Source organism: Salvia hispanica, chromosome 2, assembly GCF_029641045.1.
Source record: "Salvia hispanica isolate PSC_SH4W2 chromosome 2, Shi_PSC_v1, whole genome shotgun sequence".
Lineage (NCBI taxonomy): Eukaryota > Viridiplantae > Streptophyta > Magnoliopsida > Lamiales > Lamiaceae > Salvia > Salvia hispanica.
Window position 1 is genome coordinate 22,067,578 of NC_142693.1, and position 20,008 is coordinate 22,087,585.

At 37.5% G+C, this 20,008-nt stretch overlaps 6 protein-coding genes across 13 annotated transcripts; 1 reads left to right on the plus strand and 5 right to left on the minus strand.

Moving 5' to 3' along the window:
• The first annotated feature begins 2,038 nt into the window (after window positions 1-2,038).
• On the plus strand, window positions 2,039-3,863 carry LOC125221764 (WUSCHEL-related homeobox 8-like). Of its 2 annotated transcripts, XM_089063384.1 has the most exons (4): window positions 2,039-2,247; window positions 2,318-2,866; window positions 3,403-3,622; window positions 3,737-3,863. In XM_089063384.1, coding segments are annotated over exons 1-4 (861 nt in total). In that variant the 5' UTR covers window positions 2,039-2,156; the 3' UTR covers window positions 3,738-3,863. The 2 variants fall into 2 exon arrangements, with proteins under 2 accessions (XP_088919510.1, XP_088919509.1); XM_089063383.1 differs by lacking the exon at window positions 3,737-3,863 and having other exon boundaries at window positions 3,403-3,626.
• A 2,088-nt stretch (window positions 3,864-5,951) lies between these two features.
• On the minus strand, window positions 5,952-7,404 carry LOC148931797 (uncharacterized). 2 transcript variants are annotated; one of them, XM_089066018.1, is made up of 2 exons: window positions 7,024-7,404; window positions 5,952-6,332 (listed from the first exon to the last, which is right to left on the minus strand). In XM_089066018.1, exon 1 carries the CDS (start codon window positions 7,370-7,372, stop codon window positions 7,037-7,039), a length of 336 nt encoding a protein of 111 aa, XP_088922144.1. In that variant the 5' UTR covers window positions 7,373-7,404; the 3' UTR covers window positions 5,952-6,332; window positions 7,024-7,036. The 2 variants fall into 2 exon arrangements, with proteins under 2 accessions (XP_088922144.1, XP_088922143.1); XM_089066017.1 differs by having other exon boundaries at window positions 5,952-6,297; window positions 7,024-7,402.
• Window positions 7,405-7,983: 579 nt separating this feature from the next.
• Window positions 7,984-10,417, minus strand: LOC125201264 (uncharacterized). The gene is made up of 8 exons (XM_048099306.2): window positions 10,227-10,417; window positions 9,975-10,012; window positions 9,423-9,494; window positions 9,218-9,301; window positions 9,051-9,085; window positions 8,590-8,675; window positions 8,273-8,338; window positions 7,984-8,198 (listed from the first exon to the last, which is right to left on the minus strand). Exons 1-8 carry the CDS (start codon window positions 10,291-10,293, stop codon window positions 8,164-8,166), a joined length of 483 nt encoding a protein of 160 aa, XP_047955263.1. The 5' UTR covers window positions 10,294-10,417; the 3' UTR covers window positions 7,984-8,163.
• A 645-nt stretch (window positions 10,418-11,062) lies between these two features.
• LOC125215721 (uncharacterized) lies at window positions 11,063-13,746 on the minus strand. 2 transcript variants are annotated; one of them, XM_048117247.2, is made up of 7 exons: window positions 13,427-13,744; window positions 13,040-13,069; window positions 12,131-12,232; window positions 11,939-12,029; window positions 11,454-11,706; window positions 11,320-11,374; window positions 11,063-11,236 (listed from the first exon to the last, which is right to left on the minus strand). In XM_048117247.2, the coding sequence occupies exons 1-7, from the start codon at window positions 13,532-13,534 to the stop codon at window positions 11,162-11,164; spliced, it is 714 nt and encodes a 237-aa protein (XP_047973204.1). In that variant the 5' UTR covers window positions 13,535-13,744; the 3' UTR covers window positions 11,063-11,161. The 2 variants fall into 2 exon arrangements, with proteins under 2 accessions (XP_047973204.1, XP_088920441.1); XM_089064315.1 differs by lacking the exon at window positions 11,063-11,236 and having other exon boundaries at window positions 11,244-11,374; window positions 13,427-13,746.
• Window positions 13,747-14,539: 793 nt separating this feature from the next.
• LOC125200887 (cyanidin 3-O-galactoside 2''-O-xylosyltransferase FGGT1-like) lies at window positions 14,540-16,089 on the minus strand. Its single transcript, XM_048098706.2, has 2 exons — window positions 15,494-16,089; window positions 14,540-15,370 (listed from the first exon to the last, which is right to left on the minus strand). The coding sequence occupies exons 1-2, from the start codon at window positions 16,036-16,038 to the stop codon at window positions 14,596-14,598; spliced, it is 1,320 nt and encodes a 439-aa protein (XP_047954663.1). The 5' UTR covers window positions 16,039-16,089; the 3' UTR covers window positions 14,540-14,595.
• Window positions 16,090-16,222: 133 nt separating this feature from the next.
• LOC125200885 (transcription factor VOZ1-like) lies at window positions 16,223-19,662 on the minus strand. 5 transcript variants are annotated; one of them, XR_007172800.2, is made up of 6 exons: window positions 19,534-19,662; window positions 18,786-19,023; window positions 18,187-18,327; window positions 17,184-17,712; window positions 16,476-17,100; window positions 16,223-16,325 (listed from the first exon to the last, which is right to left on the minus strand). XR_007172800.2 is itself a non-coding variant. In XM_048098703.2 (5 exons), exons 2-5 carry the CDS (start codon window positions 18,987-18,989, stop codon window positions 16,544-16,546), a joined length of 1,431 nt encoding a protein of 476 aa, XP_047954660.1. In that variant the 5' UTR covers window positions 18,990-19,023; window positions 19,534-19,662; the 3' UTR covers window positions 16,223-16,543. The 5 variants fall into 5 exon arrangements, 4 of the variants coding, with proteins under 4 accessions (XP_047954660.1, XP_088921631.1, XP_047954661.1 ...); XM_048098703.2 differs by having other exon boundaries at window positions 16,223-17,100; XM_089065505.1 differs by having other exon boundaries at window positions 16,223-17,100; window positions 18,786-18,999; window positions 19,534-19,578.
• Window positions 19,663-20,008: the final 346 nt, after the last annotated feature.

Sequence of the window (20,008 nt, forward strand, 5' to 3'; positions counted from 1 at the left end):
CTGAGTTGCATGTGCAGCAAATTCAAGCCTTAAATCAGACCTGTTTCAGCATTTACTAAGACCACGTTTGCATTTAGTGTAGGCTGTTGCCGCATTTCGCGCTTTCAACACACGATTTTATCTCACTTCAATAATCCAATTAAATTAATCAATTATCATTAGCAATTCTTGTGGTTGTCCTTTTGAGTTTATTTCTTTTTGTCTCTATCATTTTTTTCATCGGTTTTTCTAGCCATTTCTGTTAAAAATCGCTTCAGTAGGACTACTTTGTTGGTGCTTGTCATTTTTTTTGGCTTAAGCGTTTTATAAAATATGAAGAGGGATTCATTAGAGATGGTAAATTCTCTAATCCGGTATCTTCTTATTACATTTATTTCTTTGTTAGTGCTACTTTATAGGGATGATTATTACTTAAATCATAGTTTTTCATTAACTTCGGGTCAGCCTTTTAACTTTTGAAAGTAGAATATAAAATCACAACTTTTCAATTTTTCGCAATTATCCTACAATGGTCGATGTCGAAACTAATGTGGCAACAAACTACCTCATCTCGGATAAATCAGCGTTGTTTTAATTGATATTCGAAATAGAATGACATTATTTTGTCCAATACAATATCATCCTATAGTCGAGTCGTATTAATTTCAATTTTGGTTATTTGTCAAAAATTAACAAAAAACAGTATGATTTAAATGCTCATTATCTCTATTTGTTGCATTTAGAAGGGATAGGAAAGATAAGATGCATAGTCAATTTGTTGCATTAAGAAGGGGTAGGGAAGGGACATAGGCACTAGCATACCATATAGACAAAAGAACAAAAGTAAAACTTTTTTGACTCGAATCCACAAGTTAATGTTGAATATTAATTATTTCAGACTCTATTTTTGTAGCAGACAAATTGGAATAATAGGAAGAAACAATCCTTGTGAAAGAGGAAATACAGGTACATATATTGAATATATGAATATCCCAGCATCCATTTATAATTCATATTATAATAGTATCATTTTGAAGCATTTTATACTATATAATTTAATCTCAAGCTAAGTAGCATAAAAATATGTAAGAAGCATATAACACATCAAAGTAACCAAAAAAATCACAATTTGCATAGGGCTAATGTTAATTTGAACGAATAGTCGAATTAGATTGGCACCAAATTGACCAAAAAAAATGGTATCCTTAATTTTAATAGTTTCACATTCATAGGGAATTGAAAAGTGCAAACAAATATCTGGAAATTAAAACGCACACACATTCACATATATCGTCACAACAAAATCCAACCAATCACTATGAAGTCAAAAGTATAAAAAAAGGCCTTCCAACTTTCTTTGGCAAATTATATAAATGCACTTTCTCTTAAGTCAAAATATGCAATTATTTGCATTCAATTCCAACTAATAACCAATTTTCAAAAAATAATTGAAAAGAAAAGGTTAGAGTAATCTGTCCCTAAATTACACCAATCCATGCATATAACCAACTCAGTGTAACCATGAGATAAGGTTAAATTAAATCTATATGATCTCTAAATTAAATACATGATCTCTAATTGTCAACGTTGTTAAATGATACTACTATTGTAATCAAATTACAAAAGGCACCACCAAAAACCTCTCTATATTACAATAATATTCTCACACACATACAATTAATTTTATAAAAACCATTCATTTCTTCCTCTATTTATCTTCCTCAAAATATAATTTTACCCCTCCATTCAAAACTCCACATACCATCAAGGTCTCTCTCTCTCTCTCTCTCTCTCTCTCTCGATGCATGTTTGAATATAAGCCCTAGCATGTGCTTCTTTCAATATTCTCTTTGCATTATTAGTAGAGAACAAGCATTCTAGATTTAAGTATGGGCCTCTACTCTTTTTCTATCACTTTTTATTTAATTCCCTTTCCGTTTTTGCTTCAATTCTTGCAGGCGATTCTTGTTGCTGTTTTGTCTCTTTTAATTATTCATTAATCCCATTTCTTTAGTTGATATTTAATGCTGAGCAATTGATCACACAGGAGTAGGTGATGATGCAAAGAGGAACAATGCTGGTATAAGATAGCATGTTGTGTTAGAAGTTAGAACACTTCCATACCAAATCCTTGCTTCTCTCTCTAAAAAAAAACCTTCACTTATTTTTCCCCAATCATGACTTCATCAAACAAACACTGGCCTAGCATGTTCAAATCCAAGCCCACTCATGACATGATCAACTCTTCCCTAACTCAATCAAACAAAGGTAACAATCTATATATAATTTTTATATGTTTCCAAAATAATTAATTGTGTCAATTTTATTTTTTTGTTAGGGCATGGATGTGATGAGAGGACCCCCGAGCCAAAAGCTCGGTGGAACCCTCGGCCGGAGCAAATCCGGATCCTGGAAACGATCTTCAACTCGGGGATGGTTAACCCTCCCCGAGACGAGATACGCAGAATCAGGGCTCGGCTGCAGGAATACGGCCAAGTCGGAGACGCCAACGTCTTCTACTGGTTCCAAAACCGGAAATCGAGAAGCAAACACAAGCAGCGCCGCCTCCAAACCTCCACTGCACCTCCATCTCTGTCGTCTTCCTCCTCGGACAAGTCCTCGGGTGAGAAATCCGTCTCCGTCACTGTGACTGACTTGATCAACTCGCCAACTGGTTCGGTGAACCAACCGATCCTCGCGGAGCCCTTCCATTTTCCGGCCGGTCAAGGGGTTTGCTTCCCTGCGGCGGAGCAGAATTCGAGCTTCCTCCTAAATGAGCTGATGATGATGAGCAAGAAGAATGAAGAGCACACCGAATTAACCATGCCACCAAACCCTTCTGCGTCTTTCTTCGTCCCTTCTCCTACTAATGATCATCTTCTTCAAGGTTTTTATTCCAAAAATCTCATCTTTTTACTAGGGTTTTATTTGTTTGATAACAATTCAATGATTATCTTCTTCAAGCTTTTTATTCCAAAGATCTCATCTTTTTTTTAGGGTTTTCTTTGTTTGGTAATTATTCAAAATTAGTGAGAAACGCATGTCATTCATGGAAGTGACTAATATGGTTTCTATCTATATGTATCTAATTACACTCTTTTTGGCATGTGTTAGAATGTTGGATACTGTGTTGATGGACAATAGTGTCATAGTATATAGAAAGGGACAAGGATGGATTTGTCTATGCTTGCATGAATTGACTTGTTTATGCCTTGTTCTAATCTAAAAAAGAAAGGAATTAATAAGTGTTAATTTTCTCTCTCTAGACTAAGGGTTAATTCATTATTATCGTTATTGCCATTATCTCTTTATGAAGGATTCTTTAGTGCATATTTTGGTTGACTTTATGTGTGCTCACTTGGTTTTTTTTTCCTAAACTGGGTTTTGCACGTAATATCTTGGTGTCATTTGTATAAGGTGCAGGTGTGGAGGAACGTGGCCCCACAAAATCGACGGTGTTCATTAACGATGTGTGCTTTGAGGTTGCCTTTGAGCCATTCAATGTGCGAGCGGCGTTTGGAGATGATGCGGTGCTCTTCCACTCCACCGGGCAGCCTGTTATGACCGACGGCTGGGGGGTGACGCTCCACCCCCTTCATCACGGCGGCGTCTACTATCTCCTCCGCCCCTTCATGAAAATATGGTAACTCCATTTTTCATATTTTTCACTCAATTTTAAACTTACATGGACATAGGGTTATTTTATATATGGAAAAGAAAACTATAAGTCATGTGATTTATTTGTGGTATGTGACAGATTTGGGAGTGACTGAGGAAGGCTGTGGCAGAAGAATTTCTAGTTTTGTTATGTTTTACTTATCATTTTCTTCATAATGTAAGATGGATCTTCAATGTTGGGAACAATCTCCACATGATTTTAGGAACGAAACTACAGTTACTAAGTTGTTCTATTTGTTTCTATTCGTCACTAAGTATTATTGTGTTACTGCCTTTTCAAATCAAAATATCTGAAAATGGGACAGTTGCTTGGTCAAGAATGTCTTGGCTCTCTTGATCATGTCATGTGTTAGATATAAATACTCACTCTATAAATGTGTGTGCGGTTTGTATTTGGTTTAATTTGAATGGGACAATTCTATGTTCTTTTTACTGTTTGATAATTGTTAAATGTAAAACCTGATGGAACTATTCATTTCAGTAGTGAATTTACTGTTTTAACATGCAATGTGTTGTCACAAAAAATTTAGTTTTTCTTGCTGTCGACAGTCTTTTTACCTTCTCCACTAATCAATTATTCTTCCCTCCCCATCAAATTAATAATGATCGAAATTCAAGAATATTTTACTAGGGTTTTCTACCATATGAAAGAAGAGTGTTTAAATTTGTAGGATAGGGGTTGAGTGGTGCAGAATGATTACGTGCAATGGTGTCATGTTGCACACACACATACGAAAAAATCGAATACATTTATGTGATTGATTGATGAGTTTGATGCATCAATGAGAGCTGAAAAATTCCTTTTTCTAGGTCAGTTGAAGTGTGGGGTTTTTAATCAAGTGCGACTACAATCAATAGAAGTATTGAATAATCGACTACTACTACTACATTATAGTGAGTTCAAGAATTTGTGAAGTCGATTTCATACAAGTACTCACACAAATATAATAGACAAATTTTGTACTTTACCTGAGTAATACTGTATAATTCGAAAAATTGATAGTGTGATATAGACAAGTGTACGAGACAAGAAGTGGGATGTCTGTGTGGACAGTGGTGTAGAGCTATGGGTTGGGATATGGATGATTTAAGGTGTGACATATGGTTTCGATTTTCCCAATGTGAGTAAATGGGACAATTCTGTAAGCTACTTTTGAATCTCTGAGTATTGACTTGTGTTTTCGGATTTGATTAAAGGAACAACTCCCCTCACCCTGCCTATATTTACCCTGCCAGCCACACCTCATCAAATTGTAAGAATTTGTTTCTAATGATTTATAATCATTTTCATTCAACTCTTCATCCATTCTTATGAGTAAATTGTACTGAAGTTCGGTGATTTCATTCATGGAACCGTACCTGGTAAGTAATGAGAAAATCAAGCATGCCCTAATAAGATTCAAATCTTCGGAAATGTTAACGTTTTAGTTGGATCACTCATGCCCATCTCTTGTGATGATATGATATCTGCTCAGATACCATGTTAAATTTTACTGGGACTATGTACGATCTCATTCATTGAGTGGTAGGAGACCTCGATCCTTAATACTTAAGATTTTATCCCCAAACTAATTGGTAATGGATGAAGTTATTCCCTAAGTATTAAAATTTATTTATTTTTTATATCACTTTGTTCAACATGGAATACTATAAATTCCTCCCGTCCCACTTAAGATGTCCACATTCTTGAATGTCACAGGATTTTATGGAGATTTATTTCTAAATATACAAAGTGGACATCTTAACTGAGACGAACTAAAAAGGAAAATTGGACATCCTGTGTGGACGTGGAGTACATGTATGTATCAACATCAATTACACAAATATCTCTTAGTTTCATTTTCATATTAATATATACACAAATCTCTTGAGTGGGACAGGGGGACTAAGTTTTTTTATAAACAAAGAATTTTTAGTTTATAATCTTAGGATTGTATATATGTTTTAACTTCGACTTCTTTATCAAAAAACAAATGAATGACATTATTATCAAAGGGCTCATAGTTCCATACATCTTAACTTTAAAAGCACATTAAGATCGTAAGTCTTTATCAGCTCGGGCCGTAGCTTATGCCCAATACATCAGCCCAAGTCCATCTAGTATTTTAGTTCTCCTCTAGTTAAAGCCCAGATTCCAAAATCCATTTTACCATGTGGAGGTGAAACTTTTTCCCATATATAAATAAAAGTCTCTCTTACATTACTGTCCCTTGCTTTACTCTTTCTCCACATAAAATATTTTTTTCTCAAAATGAGTACAAAAAAAAAGTGATTCAGCTATGAAGGAGGAGAGGTTGAACACCATTCAATGGGGTTTTTACTTTTTATTACAGAAACAAAGGATTTTTATTCAGGCGCTGGTAAAAGAAGTTTCAGCAGGCAAGTGATGAACAGCAAATGCAACTCTGGATCAAACTTAACCTTTTCCTCTAATTACAGATATATACAGAAAAAGGAAGCAAACCTTACATTATGTCTATGGGAAAAGTGGACTATCTTATTTGAGAGATGTTAAGTTATCAGCATCATCAAAACACCTAGTTTCTTCTTCCCAAGGCCGAACAAGAACATGGATCATACACTCTCCTGCTGTCTTAGTTCCCCAAGATCGAACAAGCTGAAAACCATGATATAAACCACCTGCACAGGTACACTTTCAGTATGCAATTCCTCAGCTGAACAACCATAACCATTTACAGTATGAGTCATTAGTAGCAGTTTAAGCTATTGAAAAACAGCCAAATCATTATACAGACTGCATAGTGGACATTGTTACAGACTTGTATCCGTTACAAAAATGCAAGAACAATGTTGAACAACCATAGCCATAAACATCTATAGTATGAGTTAACAGTAGCAATTCAACACAATTCCTCAGCTGAACAACCATAACCATTTACAATATGAGTCATTAGTGGCAGTTTAAGCAATTGAAAAACAGCCAAATCATTATGCACACAGCATAACAGACATTGTTATAGACTTGTATAAAATGCAAGAACAAAGTGGAACAACCATAGCCATTTACAGTATGGGTCCAAAGTAGCAGTTTTACAACAATTCCTCAGCTGAACAACCGTAACCATTTACAGAATGAGTCAATAGCAGCAATTTAAGCAATTGAAAAAACAGCCTAATCATTATACACACAGCATAACAGACATTTTTATAGAGTTGTATCCATTGAGAAATGCAAGAACAAGTTGGAACAGGAAGCCAGAGAGAGAAGTCCTTCTGAAGCAACGTTTTACAAATGCAATCGGCAAAGATAGAAATCCTAAATTCGAGGAATTACAGGCAATCAATTGGTGAATTAAATTTCGAGAACTTAACCAAAAAAGGTAGAATTGGAGATTAGTAAAATACCTATTACAGTCAATCAGCGAGGTTGCTTCAAGGCTTCATCTTTATCGGCGGCGGCGGATGGGGAAGAGCTAGTGTGATCGGATTGCAAGGAAGGGAGTGGATTGGAGCCTTTGATGATCCAACCTAGGGCGAAAAAAGAGGCGCCGGCGAGTATAGCGGTTCCCCAGGCCTGAGAGTACCACCTGCTGTACTGTCTAATTGCGAAGCGCCATTGGTCTTTGAGAGTGGCGGCGTCCGGGATCCGTGTCTCCCGGGGATTGGGATAGTTGGAGCCTCCGCCGCCGTTGCTGCTGATTTTAGGCGGTGAGGGTTTCTGATTGCGGTGAATTTGGGGATCGCTGTCGCTCATGTTTTCCTCTGCTTCACCGGAGTGTGGCTACTTACTATATTTATCATAAAACTTTAATATTTATATTATTTTCTTTTTCTTTTTCATCCCCTCCACTAATTCAAGTTTAACCAAAACTCTAGTCTATATAATAATTTTAATTGTATGAAATATAAATTAGAAAGGTTGGAAATTTGTAATACTAGAAGAATTTGAAGGTGTGGTGAAATATAGCAAAATTCATCTCTATTTAAAAAAACAAATAATATAAATTTTTGTTTTCTTAAATATACAATTTTCTTTTATTTCATCTTTTTAAATTAAGATAGCCTCAACAACGCATATCCAGTTTTCAGTTAAATAGGTTATATACATAATTTAATTTTCCAAGTATTGTTCAATAGGGTAAACCAAAATCGGTATTTAAGCATGGGACGAAGCTATATAAAATTAGTCTTGGCTTATCAATTTTAAGGATATATCATGTGATGATCTCAGGTTACTTTAATCATGAAAAACTGAAGTCTTGGAAAAGTTATAATAATATGATTTAGAACCCAAAACTCATGAAACGAAGTCTTGTTCTAACAAGATTCAGAAAGTAATACTAGTTGTAATAAGTCATAAACAAATGAACTGAAATTGTCACTAGGGAATATTATAAATAAAGTGTACTTTGCAGATGATGTGAGTGAATTTAACAAAAGAGAAACAGCAGAATAAATACTGCTTCAATCAAAGTTTGACTGTTTTCATATACCAAACTAGTACTTGAATCATATCATTTACGAATTACGAATGCAGCAGCAAAATTATTTGCGTCCTTCAACCTTCTTTTGTTCTTTGGCTGCACAAACAAACCATTATAAGCTACAGGTGAAACTATGACGAAAGCAAACGAAAATTGGAATAATGAGTTACCAGCTTTCTCCTCTTCGCGTTTCTTAGCAGCATCTGCTCTTTGCTGTCGTATAAGGGCCAAACGTTCTGTATATTCGGGAAAGAAGATATCAACTTAAGAAAAAATTCAAAATCAACACCCAAATTAATTCAGCCGGGCTCTACTAAGCTTGAATTACTTTGATGATTTTCACATGGCAACATAGATTTTAAATTTAGGTTATATGCAGCCAATAAGAAATCAAGTTAAGAGTCTAGTGGAGCTCGAACTTGCCCCCACTATAAGGTGCAAGAGCAAGCTATGAATAAACATATTCTTGATGAGAAGTAAACATTACCCAAATCCTTCTTTGCTTGATCAGTCTTCCCTTGTTCTTGCAGCTTCATATATCTTTCGTGAGCTTTCTGTTTCTCAATCTCCTCCCTAAAACAATAGAGAAAGAACAAATCTTCATTTGTGTAAAGAGAATCACAATGTTAACCCGTCGATAAGAGAGCTGAATTAGGAGTGGTAGGGAGGCCACAAAGGAATAATAGTGTGATATACTTTTAAATGTCCAATCATCAAGTTGTTAACCCATGGGTAGCTCAAAGTGGCTCTCGAGCAACGTAACTTCTAATTGTATAAATACTAGCGCACACTCCATATATATAATACACATACACACACGTGCACATCAGTACATCATAATACTCAAACAAAATGCCAAAATGAGGATGGAACTGGTTGGAATAAGATTTTGAAGTCATCTGTAAGAAATGGAATTCAAGAAAGTAACAGCGGTAAGCACACACTAACCTTTCACGCCTTGAAAGCTCTGTTGTTTTCTCCAACTGAGCAAGTACAAAGCAAAACCAATTTAAGGGTTGATGGGGAAGTGATAATATCCGAAGAGAAAAAAATAATACTAAGAGAAACAGATTTCATAAGTACATCCCAGAAAATAGCTTTCCTGAGTAACTTACATCAGCATCGCGTGCTTTCATGTTCTTTGGCTTCACCATGTTGGGATTCTCAATCTGAATGACCCCCTCGGCACCTTTCACTTTCTGTTTAAAGCATTTAACAGAGACAAGGTGAGCATCCTTACTTGTCAACTCATTCATTGAAATCAATAGGGCTACATAAATAAATGGCTTTGCAGGAAAGGAGAGGCACGATTATACTCACTTCAGGTTCACTATCAGATTCCTCTTCCGACTCTACATCAGACGCCTCATCCTCCACAATATCAGCTACTTCCTGGTAGCGAGGAAACACTTACTATTATATAATGAGAAAATATTGAAGCCCTTACTATAATACCAATTGTATAACAAAGTAGGAACTAGACTCCAAGTTACAACATAGTGGCCACCAATAATTCAAAATCTAAGCTGGAATATATCAAATAGAAAAATCTATGAATATTGGTTTAACTCATAAGGATGCATGATCCAATTCACAGCAATACGATTATACGACAACTATATGTTCACAAAAATTTCCAAATTTAATTTATTAAAACCAAATAGAGCCACCTTATCAGCTCCTTTACAACATTATGCACACATATTAACCGAAAACCCTACAAATCATTCAATCGATCGCTAATACAATATCCATTCTCTTCTCTACAGACATGCTTCCTGTGTAAATAAATTTCATAATACAACTCCAAATCTACAAGATTGCACATTTACAGGAGTGAAGCTCAGATACTAACAAACTTGTGAAAACTACCTTTCTGAAAGTGCGAGGACGAGCAGAGCTACCAGCAACTGCACAATTGAAGAGAGTCAGAACAAAGGAGTGGCGAAATTTTCATAGATCGGCAAAACATGGAAAAGCAGAAAATTCCGAAACAGAAATCAAATTAAATTTCTACACGAATTCACAGACAAAATAGCAAACGAAACATGGATCAAAATCAAGTTTTTTTTCCCTCAAGGAACACCGCCAGTCAAAATCAAATCGTATATGAAAAAAGCTTACTCATCTCTTCGGGGGTGGAAAACTGGCGGCGGCCAGTCGGCTTGCCCTTGAACTTCCCTCTACCCATGTCTCCGTATCTTTCTCACTGCAGTCGTCTTCTGCTTATAATAATCGGAGATGGAATCAGACTCAATCAATTTGATTTTTGAGGGACTGCGTGTCTGAATCGGATTCTGGCCCTTTTTCATAAACCCTAATTCAGTATGTATATTCTTGAATTTATTAAATCACCAATAATTGCTAAAATATTCGATGTATAAATTATAATATATATAATTCGAATTAAATGTATAATATCCCTATTATATGATTTAGAGCAAATTAAAAAACATGAAATTTAGTGAATTACTATGTCTCGTAATTTTAAAAATTACTGGTACAAAATTATTACTTTAACTATGTTCTCAATTTTCCAATGACAAAAATTAGGTGAAATTGTATTTGATATGATGGTTAATAAATTGTACGCGTCACTACTAATGAGTTAAATGGTATCATCAAATTTTAAATAAAACGGTGTTATTTAATTAATAAATATTCATCAATATATTACACAGACAATTTACTATTTTTATCATATTTTGCCAAACTCATTCTACATAAGTCTATTATTACTATCATACTGATACTCAATTTAGGCAAAAGTTCAATTATTTTGGTTGTGCTGTTTCCCTCAAGTTTCTGTTTAGTGCATCAATGAATCATAGGGTTGGAGTTTCAATCTTTTTGTACGAGTAATAATTGGATGATGAAAGGAAACTAGTGGATAAGTGATTGCTTTTTTTAAGCCGTAGGTCGAGGATTCGAGTCGCAATTCGGAAATTATCACGGTCACAAAGATAAATCAGGAATCATTATTGATCATCAACATTCAATTACAAAATAAGTTGAAATACACTAAATTAAGTGGCTCGTAGACGAACAAAATTCTCTCTCTAGCGCGATGAGACACTCGCGCACAGTGATTTATATGCATCGACACAGTGCTTAAACTGTTCTTGAGCAGCTGCCTGTGGAATCAAGAATCCTTGTCATCATAGTATACAGATGAAATAGCACAAGTAAAGCGAATGGGAGATGAAAAATTAGTTACTCGTGAAGACGGTTGATGCCTGTCGGGATGCCACTTCAAAGCAGACGACCGAAAGCTGCATAACAACAGACAACTCTCACAATTTCAAACCAACACATCATGCTTGAGAAATGTGACACAATTGAAGTGCTTACGCAGTTTTGACATCTTCGATTTTCAGAGGACCAGTTTCTGGCAAACCAAGGATTTTCCGATCAGCGTATGTCACGCTTTTAGCTGCATGTTCGCTGAATCTACTGTTACTCTGGTTGGAGTATTCCGTCCACTCGGATCTCTGCTCCCGGCATCTGAAGTTCCAGTTTGAGCCGTCTCTTCCGAAAGCAGCAAAAAATGCTTTTGCAGGGTCCTCATCACAGTCATCGAACGTGTTTTCTCTCTGATGCTTCCCTAAATATAGAAACAAGTAAATGAATTAGACTATTGTTTACACAGTAATCTATAGACATATTTTGGAAGAAAATTCTAATAAAATAAGTTGCATTACAAGAATGTAAAGAATATCTTTAATTCACTTGGGAAAAAGATTAAAGCTCTCATATTTTAGCACATTTTGAAAGAAAATTCAAATAGACCAGTTGCACTTGCACTAATACAAGAAGAACTGCGAGGTGAAACTTACGTTTCAACTTTCTTTGAGCAGCCCTCTTAGAATGATGAGCAGCCTTTATTCGAGATTTCTTGTTTAATCGATCTGCATAGTCTCCCGCTACCTTTGAAAATGGGAGGATTAAAAAAAAAAGACCGGAAACTATAATTCCATATGAGGCCAGCCATGTATGTATCCAGATATATGAGAATGAGAAATGCAGACCTGGTATCTTGATGTTGAGCACCCCCCATTATAGAGAATACTTTTAAGATCTTTCTTTGTTGTGTTGGGCCGCTTCTGCCGTACTGTATATCTTATATAAGTCTGAAAAGAAAGAGCAGTACAGTATATCTTAATACATGAAAAAAATACTTGTTAGCTGATAAAAGGCATCCGTCAGTCATCCAAACGAAGGAATGAGACTTCCCCTGACATTGACAGGATGAGTTTAAGTTAGATATGATGCTGAGGTTAGCGTTGTAGAGAAACCTCCGGTATCCAGTAAAGTGTCAGCAATTATGAAGGAGGTGGTTGGAAAAGATGGAAATGCAATTTAATTACACAAGTGCCAGGACAAACATTAAAACTGTCCGTCTCTAAATGCACCATTATCTTTACAACTCCCCCCACTACGAAGATATCAAGCTACGGGTAATGGTTTGTAAGATGAAACTTTGTGAGCTGTTGACAGAGAGAACTTAGAACAAGAGCAGGTTTTACATTCATGCATATGGAAATGATAATGAAGCATCAAACTGTCAGAAAGACTATGCCTTCTCTGTTGGATAAATCCAGAAGAAATAAGTTTTCAAATTGAAATTCTATTTAGAAAAATATATTTGAACTTGTAAGAGCTAGAACGAGCATATCAAGACTCTTTTCCACTTGAATACAAACACACACACATAAGAGAGATGGGATTAGGCATGGTAAATTGATAATTACTTATAGTCGTAAATGAAAAACTTCGCAGACAAGGGAGGTGACGTTCACATTGTGGTCATTAGAAAGTATAAAACCAAACAACGCAATGTAGGTGGATTTATGTAGACGGCCTTATATAAGAAGCATTCCAAAATGTTTTGACTGAATGCAATATCTTTAACAAGAAATGGGATAGAACTTCTCTACCTTTGATTGGTCTTCATCTCTAGTTACACCCTGCACCACATTCCAATTATCAAAACACAGCATTTCAGTAAATAAATCTATGACAGCTAGAACTAGCAAATAATCACATAAATGAAAAGGCAAGAACATTTCATTGACATCACAAGACCATTCCAGAAAGAAAGAAAAAAACAAACAAAGACAAATTGTGATTTGAAGGATGACACACACTCTGCTTCAAACATATTTGAGCCCTAATTTATTCAAACATAATTAACCCCTAAATCTACCCAAAGTATCCAATAGAAACAATAAATTCAGAAAAATAGGAGTAAAGAGAGTAAGCATATGCTAATGAAGCCAAACATAACTAAACCAAAGGCCCAGAAGGTGAATGAAGAATCTTACAGTGGAATGAAATGAAGCCAAATGTGTTGGTGCCGCAGCTAATCTCGTCGATTGAGTAAAGGTGTTGCTGAGGATCAATACGCTTCGCCATCTCTGTAAAATTTGCATGATAAAAAGCTTTCAAATGCTGATTAAATAACAAATTGGCAACCCGAATTCGATGAACGTGTAGGGTTCCGCAATTGAAATTGATAGCTCCGAAGTTTGATTTCCATTTGGCTGCTTCGCCTGTGCAAGAATCTCTTTTTTATTTATTTTCTAGTAGTACTATAATTAAGAATATCAACAGAGAATTTATAGTACTCCTACTTCTTACAAAAATCTAATCTTGAATTTTGCTTTCTCACCAAGTTTTCTATTTTAATTTCATTGTTGTACACCGTCCGTGCATTCACTTTTTTTAGGGCTATTGACTTTTTTTATATTTTTTTATGATTAAGTAAATTTAAATTTAAAAGTCGCGCTACGAGGACCAGTGACTGATTCCACCACATGTGACTCCATACTCCAGAAATATAAGGGTTTTTGACAATGCTATTCATTATTAATATTATGAATTGCAGTCTAATTACTGATTTTCCACAGTGGACAATTCCGACAAAACGAATCATATGTAGCTCGGTCGATTATCTAAATGAACTAATTGGACTAGGAAAGCAACGATGACATTTTGAATTGATGTAAACAATGTTGTTCGCACTACATTTAAACTTCAGTGAAATAAACTTAAGAGTGGAAATCCAAATAGCTTCTTGCTCTTAAACGACTAAGGGTTGAGCATTCGGTGCCCAAATTTGTTAATCAGCTTCGTTGAATTTATCATCTTCTTCGATTTGGCAAATCTCAAAACTATAAAAAATCATCATTTTTAGATCAATTTTTCAATTGGTGAAATATTACAGAATTCGACAATAATGTTAGTGATAAGACCCTTTCTATTTATAAGTAACAATATTGAATCAATGACACATTATTAATACATAAAGTCGTAAAGATGTATTCGATTACTCGAGATTAGCCTATAAGCTTGTTCCATAATTGCTCAAGAAATTAGCCTCAGCTCATAAACCAAAAGACATTATTCTAAGATTAAGAAGTAAGGCGGAACCAACATTCATAAGACTCACGTATTTATTTAATCCATCAAACCGAACATCACCGGTAAGCAATTAGTGCAGAAGAAGAAACAGATTCCTAACAAAACCATCCATGTAAGAGTCCTCAAACCCTGGTCCCAACAACAACTCCCTCAACTTGGCATGATTCTCCCTCACTTCCCTCCCATCTCCCATCACCATCCTCACCGCCTCCGCCACCCCTTCCTTGGTCAACAATCCATCCCCATCTCTCTCAACCTCCACCGCCGCCCTCAGCTCCCCCGCCGCCACTCTCGCATTGATCACCTGATCCCCCGCATGCGGCGCCGCCGCCATCACACACTCACTCACCATCGCCTCCGACAACGACCCCGACCCGCAGTGCGTCACGAAGCACCCCACCGAGGGATGCTTCAAGATCAGCTGCTGCTGCACCCAATCATCCACCACCACACCTTTACTCTCTCTCACCCTTACCGGCAGAGCTTCCTCCCCCAGCGGCGGCTTCAGCGCCGCCAGAAAAGGGAGCCCCGTCAGCTCCAGCCCAAGGACCACTTCTTGAAACTGATCCTTTGTTAATCTAGCTTCGCTGCCGAATGCACAGTACACAACGCTTTTGGTTTCAAACTGATCCAACCATTCCCTCCATTTATGGTCTAGTCGTGCCCAAGGTTCTGCAGCCTTCGGCGCGACGAAACCGGCAAGCATAACTGGTTTCTTGAATCTCATCTCAAGAAAATCGCAGTACGGCCCCTCGATCTCCCGACAAGATCGAAATCCTAATCCGTCACATTCTTCGAAACACGTCAGCATCCTCTGCACGAACGTGGTGGCGCCGTCGTATTCCCTGCGTCCGCCACCAGAAAAGAATGTTGATAGAGGCTCAACCAATATTAAAGTTTATGGAAAAAACCGAAAAGTGTCTTAAGTTGGTGATGTTAGTGTCTATTTGCTCATAATTCGCCCATGCCTGCTGTTGTTCACTTGAAGAAGGGCACGCGCCTCGTGCGCATAGAGCTTGATCGCCGAGGGTGGGAACCCGGCCGGGGGCTCCAAGAAGGCCTCGGCCGAGGGCTCGTCGCGGATCATGTATGCCACCGCAGCCGGGCTGATGGTGCAGTAATGAACAGACTTCACCTTGTAGCGCCGTGCCAAGGCAGGGAGCCACGGGGTGAAGTCGAAGAAGATGAACTCGGGTTTGAGTTCGTTGAGCAGCTGCTCGATGGCCGGCTGCGTGAGGTCCATGGCGCGCCTCAGGAGGCTGTGGAGATGGAATGGGACGTCGGCGGTGGTCTGGGCGCCGTGAGGCAGGCCTTGGAGATGGGGGATGGTGAGAGGGAGGAAGGTTATGAGATGAGGGTGGAGATTGAATTGTTGTAATTTTGGTTGGGTTTTGGGAGGGAGGAGGAAGAAGATTTTGTGGCCTCTTTCTGCTAGTTTGTTGGAGATGTGAAGGAATGAGGTGAGATGCCCCATTGCCAGCCATGGATACATGATGATTTTCAAGCTATCCATTTCTTTGTATCATGGAAATAGTTTGAAACCACTATATAAATTTGAATTGGTAGACATGCATGACAACATAGTAACAGAATTCATAGTAACAGAAATTAGTTAGTTTCATTAGTTTTTACGAAAGAGTCTGCTTGTCTGACCCAAAAAGGGCAAATGTTGGAACAAGAACTGTGAATCCACAATATCTTTTAAACCATGTGAACATATATTGAAGAAAATGCATTGGAAAGGTGTAAAGAGGTTGGGTAGTTACAGGTTGTCACTTGTCAGGCTTGAACAAATTCTCCCTACAAAGTTGCACAAGAAGTGCAATTAGTATTCACCATAACAAAGACAAAATGAACCAACTCATTTGTATGTGTCATCAGTAATCCCTATCAACATAACTTGACCATTCAGGAAAAAAAGAAAAGGAAAAAAGGTGAAAACAACTTCACCACTTTGCCTGGAGAGTGGAGGCCAGAGTGAAATCAAAGGGCAATTATATATACTTTGGATATAAAGCCTATTCTTTTTTCCCAGAACCATCATCATGTATGTAGTACCCATTGATATCTTCCACAAGATAATCAATCCCTACACCTGGTGTAGCCGCCAACGAGTTCGAACCAGAGTGAATTCTTCCACTTCCCTCCTTTGCAGTGCCCTTCCCCCTTCCTTTGACAACACGTTGCTTCTCATTTGGGACCTCAGCACTCAGCCTGCCCATCTGCTTTTGCAGATCAGCAAGAGAATCATTGCCCACCTTCCCTTTCGGACTCTTCTTGGCATCAGCACGCTTGACTTCCAGTCTGTATAACGCAAACGCGTTATACTTGTTGATCTCATATTCATAAAGGTGCCACTCAAAATTCTCCATCGGCTGAGGATCCATGTAGTACGATCTCTTCAACCCTCCAAATTCATTGATCACTTGTTTCCGGGACTCATGCCAACCCCTCCCATTGTAATCTGGAAGTGACCGTTGCTTCCTGTTACCACTCTCAAAGGCTCTGCGTGGCTTATCAAAAAACAGCCACTCCCTGATTGTTTCGCCATCCAGGACAGTGAGATCAAAGAGCTCTGCACAACAGTACGAGTAAAACATTCATATATATAATAAACATAAACACAAAGAGGGTACACGATCAAAACAACCCACTTACCAGGTGCATTCCAAGGTGATTTTGCTGTAGCAGCACCCTCACATTCAGGAATACCTACCTCTTTTCCTTGTGCCTTTGAACCAAGAGCAGCAAAAAGTAGATTGTCCTTTAAGCCAATGCCTCTCGGTCGTACAACAGGAGGACTACCAGGATAGCCTTCACTAGGTGCAAGCCCAGCATGGTAGATACTGCAATAGTCATCAGACTGATGACACCATTCTAACCCCAATGCTGGTCTGGTACAATCCCAAAGGGCACACTTTGGCCCTAAGAAAGCAGAAGGTGGGGGGCTGATATTTGGCTGATACCCAGGAATCTGAGGCATAACACCCTCCCCGGTGAACCCGGTGCCATCAAAGCCTATTATATACTGTTGTTCGAAATCCTGGTGAAAATCAAATGAATGATATTCTAGCTGTGAAGGAACATTCATATTATTCATTTCCATGTTAACTCCCACGGCAGTATTTTTGCATTGCTCCTCCAACTGGAAGCCTTGTTCTTCAGGGCCATTGGGGACATCAAAATTCTGCAAGAAAGAAACGAACAAGTTGGGATAAGAAGGACAGCCAGTTCACCATAAGGGAAAGTTGAAGAAAAATTACAGCAACTCAGGGCACAGGTGGCATCTCAGGTGTATTTTACTCCAAATTACAAAAAAAAAATATTCGAGACTAAATATTACTCCTATTACAAAGGCATCAGAACCAAACATCTAACACCAAAAATATAATACTCCCTCCGTCCATGAAAATTTGTCACCTATTTCCTTTTTCGTCCGTCCCTAAAAATTTGTCACCTTTCACTTTTACCATTTTTAGTAATGGACCCCCATATTCCACTAACTCATTCTCACTCACATTTCATTATAAAACTAATATAAAAAAGTATGACCCACATACCACTAACTTTTTCAACTCACTTTCTATTACATTTCTTAAAATCCGTGTCGGGTCAAATGGTGACAAATTATGGGGGACGGAGGGAGTAGTTATTTGCTAACCTCTTGAGAAGTATATTGATCCACAGCCTTCTGTGCATCAGGATCCGGTTTCGGTGCAGCTAACACACTGGTAGCATCATCTTCCTCCTCACAAAGCTGCAGCAGCCGGTAAATATCCGTTGAAATACCCAGGCTTCCCCCCTGTACAATAATCGTCCATCAGTTCAAACTCAAAGTTCTCAATTATTGTAGGGGTGATGGATGCATGTATTTAATCATTTGCATGATAAACAACCAAGACCACAATTAAAATAGTTCTGCATATACACCATATTTGGAAGATGAAAAGCAGAAGAAAGAACCTTCTTAATACTTACCAACACAAACCATGGTATGCTAATCAGCAGGCCAAAGTTCATGTGATAATATACATGATAACCAAATGCACATTAAAGCAGAAAACTGAAAGAATCAACCAAGGGACAGGTATGGATGGTCATATGCCATCCCAAGTACTATCCTCAAGGTGGCATTATTCGAACTCAGCTGTCGAAATCCAGGATATATACATCGCAGAACTCAAGAGGAAATGATTTCACAAAATGTCGACGCATGTATAACCATAAATGATAAATCTAGGCCGGCTTGTTAAGGAATACCTGCTGGAGAGAAGAAGCTGGGGATGACTCAAGCTCGGATTTCCACTCACGAAGCATCTGGTTAACTTGCTCTTCAAGCATGGCCACATCAACCGAACGGCTCTCCTTCCTAGCTGATTGGAGATCGCTAAACACCCCCTGCAGATCGTCCACCCGATTCTTTGCCTTGTCCTTGAAGAGCTCGCTCTTGGAACCCTTCCCCATCCAAGTAATACTACCAGAAAATTTCAGCAGCAGTCTGAAGACGTCATTAACGGATCAGAACAAGTATAAAGAGCCATCCAGATAAACTAGTAAAAGTGAAGGCAAAATCCCCAACCCCATCTCAGCAAATCAAGATTATGTACCTTTCAATTCTAACAACGAACAATTTCAACAAGAAAACCACAAAATTCCCCTACCTAAACGATATAGCATAATCAAATTGCAAATCAGATCACAAAAATTAGGGCGGTAATGTTCAGGGGTATCCAATTTAGATTAAAAAGGGCAGCAAGCAATGAACAAAAATCGAAGCCACAAACCCTAAATTGGACGCCAATCACGCAATGGTACCAAGAAAACTAGCGAAATTGAGAGACACAAAAGGCAAGACTTGGATCTTGGAAAATGTTATGCACAAAAGTAAAGCAAAAAATGGCATACAGCTAAAAGGGCATCCCTTGTGAAGCACCATAATGTAAACCTGCCTATGTGCGTGTGTGTCGGATAGATAGAGAGAAAGAGAGAAGAGAGGGGTCGAATTTACCGGTTGGAAGTGGAGAGAGAGAAGAGTGGGCTCCTTGACTGAGTCGAAGATGGTGAAATTCAGAGTAATGTTTTTATTTTCCTCTTTTATACCTTTGATTTTTTATTTTATGGAATTTTTTGTTAAAGAATTCATTCACTGCATATTTGTCTCTTTATATTATTTACCATTATTATAAATTCCTAAACTTTCGTCATTTTAAAATCTCTCAATTAATATTAAATTACTCATTGATTAAATCTGATATTGCAATTAATAAAATACGGAGTACCTTACTAAATTATTGATGTATTCTGATTTTGCAGTTATTCTAAATTTTGATAATAATATAGCTTCATAACTTTTTTTTATATAGATCTATCTAACGCCAATAAAAATGATATATTATACAGTAAATCGACATTGTGATACATACTGAATAAATAATTTTATTTGTTAAATTAGTGTTTTATATTAAAAATGAATGAGATGGAAA

Excerpts from the sequence above, each read along its gene's own strand:
- LOC125221764 (XM_089063383.1), top strand. The coding sequence starts at position 2,157 with ATGACTTCATCAAACAAACACTGGCCTAGCATGTTCAAATCCAAGCCC. Across the intron at positions 2,248-2,317 it reads CCTAACTCAATCAAACAAAG|GGCATGGATGTGATGAGAGG; the intron begins GTAACAATCTAT and ends TTTTTTTGTTAG. Across the intron at positions 2,867-3,402 it reads TAATGATCATCTTCTTCAAG|GTGTGGAGGAACGTGGCCCC; the intron begins GTTTTTATTCCA and ends TATAAGGTGCAG.
- LOC148931797 (XM_089066018.1), bottom strand. The coding sequence starts at position 7,372 with ATGAGCGACAGCGATCCCCAAATTCACCGCAATCAGAAACCCTCACCG.
- LOC125201264 (XM_048099306.2), bottom strand. The coding sequence starts at position 10,293 with ATGGGTAGAGGGAAGTTCAAGGGCAAGCCGACTGGCCGCCGCCAGTTT. Across the intron at positions 10,013-10,226 it reads TTCCACCCCCGAAGAGATGA|TTGCTGGTAGCTCTGCTCGT; the intron begins GTAAGCTTTTTT and ends TCAATTGTGCAG. Across the intron at positions 8,339-8,589 it reads TCAAGCAAAGAAGGATTTGG|AACGTTTGGCCCTTATACGA; the intron begins GTAATGTTTACT and ends CCGAATATACAG.
- LOC125215721 (XM_048117247.2), bottom strand. The coding sequence starts at position 13,534 with ATGCAAATTTTACAGAGATGGCGAAGCGTATTGATCCTCAGCAACACC. Across the intron at positions 13,070-13,426 it reads TGGCTTCATTTCATTCCACT|GGTGTAACTAGAGATGAAGA; the intron begins GTAAGATTCTTC and ends AATGTGGTGCAG. Across the intron at positions 11,375-11,453 it reads ATCGAAGATGTCAAAACTGC|CTTTCGGTCGTCTGCTTTGA; the intron begins GTAAGCACTTCA and ends GTTGTTATGCAG.
- LOC125200887 (XM_048098706.2), bottom strand. The coding sequence starts at position 16,038 with ATGGATAGCTTGAAAATCATCATGTATCCATGGCTGGCAATGGGGCAT. Across the intron at positions 15,371-15,493 it reads CTTCAAGTGAACAACAGCAG|GGAATACGACGGCGCCACCA; the intron begins GCATGGGCGAAT and ends TGGCGGACGCAG.
- LOC125200885 (XM_048098703.2), bottom strand. The coding sequence starts at position 18,989 with ATGGGGAAGGGTTCCAAGAGCGAGCTCTTCAAGGACAAGGCAAAGAAT. Across the intron at positions 18,328-18,785 it reads CAGCTTCTTCTCTCCAGCAG|GGGGGAAGCCTGGGTATTTC; the intron begins GTATTCCTTAAC and ends ATTATTGTACAG. Across the intron at positions 17,713-18,186 it reads ATCAATATACTTCTCAAGAG|AATTTTGATGTCCCCAATGG; the intron begins GTTAGCAAATAA and ends TCTTTCTTGCAG.